General features: G+C 62.9%; 1 protein-coding gene across 1 annotated transcript in view; it reads right to left on the bottom strand.

The window, feature by feature from the left end:
• The window catches only part of CMBL (carboxymethylenebutenolidase homolog), an 11,339-nt gene that overhangs the window by 750 nt on the left and 6,049 nt on the right, over positions 1-4,540 (bottom strand). Inside the window, exons 3-4 of the mRNA XM_007955799.1 lie at positions 2,690-2,832; positions 768-859 (exon numbers count right to left, since the gene is read on the bottom strand). Of these exons, the coding sequence (XP_007953990.1) occupies positions 768-859; positions 2,690-2,832 (235 nt within the window). The remainder of the gene's footprint in view (positions 1-767; positions 860-2,689; positions 2,833-4,540) is intronic.

Below are 4,540 nucleotides of genomic sequence, written 5' to 3'. Positions count from 1 at the left end.
GGGGCGCTGTGGGTCAGAATGGACTCTAGGCAGTGGGTGTGGTTTGGGCTTTGCTTCTGTGAAGATTGACAGCCTTGGAGACCCTGTGGGCAGTTCCACTCTGTCCTCTAGGGGCAGAGCTTCTAAGAGAAAAAAACTAAAAACCAAACTCACTGCCATTAAGTCAGATTCAACTCAGCAGCCCTTCCTTGGGTTTCAGAGTCTACTCCAGGCCAGGGGGTTGGGTTTTAATGTTTCTCCAAACCGCCTGTACATGCTCATAAAGTAACACCATCGCCACCATGATAAAAATAAAGAAGATTCCACATCACTGCTTTGAATCATAAAGCCTTCCGTGGCTACACGGAATTCCCCACTTTTTATTCCCTCACCAGCAGCCCTAAGCTCTAGCACCGAGAGCGTTGCCTGAGGGACAGTAACACCCCAGCAGCCGTGTTTGAAGCCGTTTGCATTAACGGATACGGTGGATTCTTAGTCGCGAGAACCCTTTCTAAACGTACGTTTCCCCCACCACCCTCATGGACCGTGCAGAGCTCTTGCTAAGGCCACAGCCGACAGGCACCCCACGAGAGCTGCAGGCCCGTCAGCACCCCTCACGGGCGCGGGCGCGGGAGGCCTCGTGCAGACGGCCGGTGGGGGGCAGCCCGGCTCTGCCTGCTGGCGGGGCTTCAGTCCCACCCTCGCGCCCTTAACGTCCGGATGGGGGCTCGGCCCGCAGCCGCCCGGGCCGAGGGCGGCCCCCGCGGCGCGCGCTGAGCGCCACCTACCTGCCCGAGAGGGATCACCGCGTCGTTCTCCGCGAAGATGAACAACGTGGGCGCCTGCAGCCCGTACACGTCCTCGGCGTCCCGGACGAGGCCTGGGCAGGGGGGCGGGGACGGATCAGACGCCGTCCCGGGAAAGGCCGGGAGCCGGGTTCGCGCCTTCCAGGAATGTGGGCAGCGGTTCCGTGCACAGACCCCGCGCCCCAGCGCCCCCTCAGCAATGGCGGCGGAGAGCGCGCCGCTTGGGGGGACCGACCCACCAGCCGGGACACGCTCCTTCAGGGATGTGCCTGCAGGGAGGGCCGGGCGCCCGAGCCGGGGCAGCCCGAGCAGCTCTCCAGGCCCGCACACTGCGTTCCCGGGAGCCCACAGGCCAGGGCGGCTGGCGGCCTCCGTCCGCAGGTCAGGGGTCATTTAGGGGAACCTAGGAAAGCGTGCTCCACCCGCATCCGTGGAGAAACTGGGGCACCTGCGGGAGCCCGCGGGCAGGTGAACGGGGCACGGAGCCAGGCACGGCACGCACGGCACTGGCCTCCCGGAGCGGGTCCCCGCACGTCCCGGACCGGCTCTGAGCCGCGAGTGCAGGCAGCGGCCAGACGGGGGCGCCGGCGGGCCACCACGCGGGGCTGCAGGCTCCTCTATCTCCGGCCGTAGACTGACCCAGAGGCCTCGGTGGTGCAATGCCTGAGGCGCTTGACTGCTAACCAGAAGGCTGGCGGTTCAAACCCACCAGCCACTCCTCGGAAGGAAGGTTGGGCAATCTACTGCCATAGAAACCCAAGGAGGGGTCCCTATGGGTCAGATCTGACTTGACAGCACGTAACAACAGACTGACTTAGAGCAGTGGTGGGTCGACAGAAAACTGTCCCCAAGGCCCTGAGAGTTTCCACCCGGCCTTCTCTCACGACGCACTTGTCACACGTGATGAACCCTCACTATTCACGGATACCCTCACAACCATGCCCCCAGCAGCCCCACTGTCCTCAGATGCACCGGGCCCAGCAGCACCTAACGTCACACTCACAGGCTTGCTGATCTCAGCAGCATGTACTTGTCACGGGGCTCCCGCATCCCGCTTCGTTCTGCGATTCCACTGGATTTATGTGTACTTACTGCGCACGTGTCACGTAACCGTGGCTGATCCCACCATTTACTGTGGTCACATCCATCATGCTGGGCGGCCAGCACCACAATCCCGTCCCCAGAAACAATCTTAAGGCTTCCATTTTCTTAATGCTAAAAGTGTGTGAGGGGCCCACAGGCGGCCACCATCACGTCCCACAGAGAGCAGCAGCTGGCCTCAGAACGGCTGTGCCGGAGGCCCGAGGGCTCCCAGTCCGGTCCGGGCGGCAGCCCCCGCCTAAGGGTGGCGCGCACCCACGGGCCGCTCTGCTCCCCGGAGGCACCTGCGGTGTGGACGGAGCTCCGTGGCTGCTGTCCACACTGCACAATGGGCTCTTCCTCCCCTTCCCCCTTCTTTGTTGTGTGCACGTGTGTGCAGGTGCACGTGTGTGTGCGTGTGTACCTGTGAGTGCACATGCCTGTGTGTGCATGCACATGCGTGTGCACAGGCACAAGTGTGCATATGTACATGTACACGTGTGTGAGCACACGCATGAATGCACGGTGAACAGTTTGCAGCTTGCAAAGCGATGTTCACATCTGTTGCTCATAAGATACTGCCTGGCATTCATCATCACAGAAACGAAAGTTAAATCTGTCTCCTTCATCCCAAGAAAAGCAATGGAGACCTGGGGTGTGTGACCTTTCCAGGTCATGCTGGCGGACGCCCCAGTCCCCAGGCACCCTGTGGTGAGAGCCCCCCAGCTCTCTGCTCACGTTTCCCAGCATGGGGTCTCTGCACTGTGGAGGAGGGGCCGCCGGTCGTCACCACCCCGTCCCTTCACTCGCCAGGGCAGACTTACCGTAGACTGACACCCCAGCGCTGAATTCCGGGCGTGTTGCCATCAGGTGGTGGACGGCCACGCCACCCCAGCAGAAGCCCACGAGGCCGAGCTTCCGGGCACCACAGTGCAGCCTCAGGTACTTGAGGGTCGCGTCCACCTCTCTGGGCGAAATGAGAGTCACGGGGGAGTCAAGAGTTAGGGTCTTCTCAAACACCGATATTACAGGAATGCCACGGGTGGGGACTCAGGCAGGAACTGTCCCCCAGCCCTGGGGTGAAAAGTCCCCCCCGGGCTCTCGGCATGTCCCCTCCTTGTTGGTCACCTGGCTGGCAGGCGACCCCCATGTGACACCTGTCTCCCCCAGGTCTGCCCCTCAGTGTCTACTTTTCTCTGTTTACAATCTAAGTGCTTTGGTTCAAGACCCAGCCCACACTGATCTGGCTTCATCAACATAACACAGAGAACCCTCTCCAGCCAACCTCGCATTGGGCAGATGTGGCGGACACACTCTCCCTAACACTTTGTGAGCACCCAGCGCGGACACCGCAGGCAAATGCCACGAGGCGACAGGCTGGACAAGCTGGTGACACTTGAACTTCTTAGGCGGTTCTGTTCAGAGTGCCAACCTCATCCCCTGCCCGAGGGCCGTCACCCCTGCTGAGGGACATCACCCGGAGGTCTGCCTGCTGCACCCGCCCGTCCGGCAAGAGGGCGCGTCCCAAAACATAAACCTGGCCCTCCCCTGCCCCGGCTAACAGCCACACATCAGCTAAGCCACTACCACCACAGAATGAAGGCCACAGAATGAAGACAAGTCCAGGGCCGGCCCATCCCCCCGCCCCCTCCTCTGGCACCCCAAGCTCCACCTCGACGGCCCCTCCCGCCCCCCATCATGCAGCTGTTTGGAAGGCACCAGGGCTACTCAAGCTGGAGGGGACCGAGGACTGGGCCTCACTTGGCAGACGGGCAGGGCTCCCTGGGTTCATCTGTAAATGGGTTGCTTTCAGACAGCCGATGGCAAAGGGAGCCCAGTGCGGCTGCCCTGCCGGGCGGCCCAGGGAGCAGGTCACGGGAGGGCGCGCTGCAGGCCTGCAGTTACAGGACGGGAGGGGGAAGCAGGGCAGCGGCTCCGTGTTCCGACCGCGGCCACACGTATGTGAGCACAGTGACACGGAACGGCCACCACTCTGGGCAAGCAGCCCTTTCCCCAGCACTGGCATGGCGGCCCCAGACACACAGCGCCAGTCAGGGCCACGCGGCCCAGCGGTCCCGGGCTCAGCTCTGCAGGGGAACTCCGCGTGCGTCTGGTCTTCTGGGTTTTAAATTTTCTCAGATGTTCTGCCCTGAGGAACGGCTGCCCTAACTGGACAGGGAGGGAGGAGGCCTTCCTGTACAAAGTCGCTCCCTGACGCACGGACGTCGTGTGTTTGCCGCCAGTCTGCCCCCTGCCTGGCTGGGCGCCACAGCCTGGCTGAGGACGCCCTCATGCCCCTCTCCCGTCAGGGGAGCCCTGAGAGCTGCGCGGGGCTGCGGCGGGTGTGGGGCCCGGGGCCACGGGCCCAGGAGATGGAGGTGTGGACGCCGAGCAGAGGACCCAGGGCCAAGTGGCTGAGGGCGGCCTGGGCTGGGCTCGGACGCTGATCACACCCAAGGCCAAGGGCAGGATGTCCTGGGGAGAAGACAGGCAGAAGGACGGGAGGCGCCAGGAGGACGGAGGCCTGGCGAGGGGCGCTCTCTGGAGGACCCTTTCCTCGGGCTCAGGTTTCTCGTACAGGAGGAGCCCGACATGAGAGAACGTTCCAGGCCTCCTTACTTCGTCCAAACACAAGGACGGGGTCAGCCTGGAGGCTGCCAGCCCAGTCAAAGCCC

The sequence above is a fragment of the Orycteropus afer genome, unplaced genomic scaffold (genome assembly GCF_000298275.1).
Source record: "Orycteropus afer afer isolate SDZICR_OR568_19922 unplaced genomic scaffold, OryAfe1.0 scaffold00541, whole genome shotgun sequence".
Classification (NCBI taxonomy): Eukaryota; Metazoa; Chordata; class Mammalia; order Tubulidentata; family Orycteropodidae; genus Orycteropus; species Orycteropus afer.
Note: the sequence above shows the minus strand (reverse complement) of the source record. Positions and strands in the feature narration are given on the sequence as shown.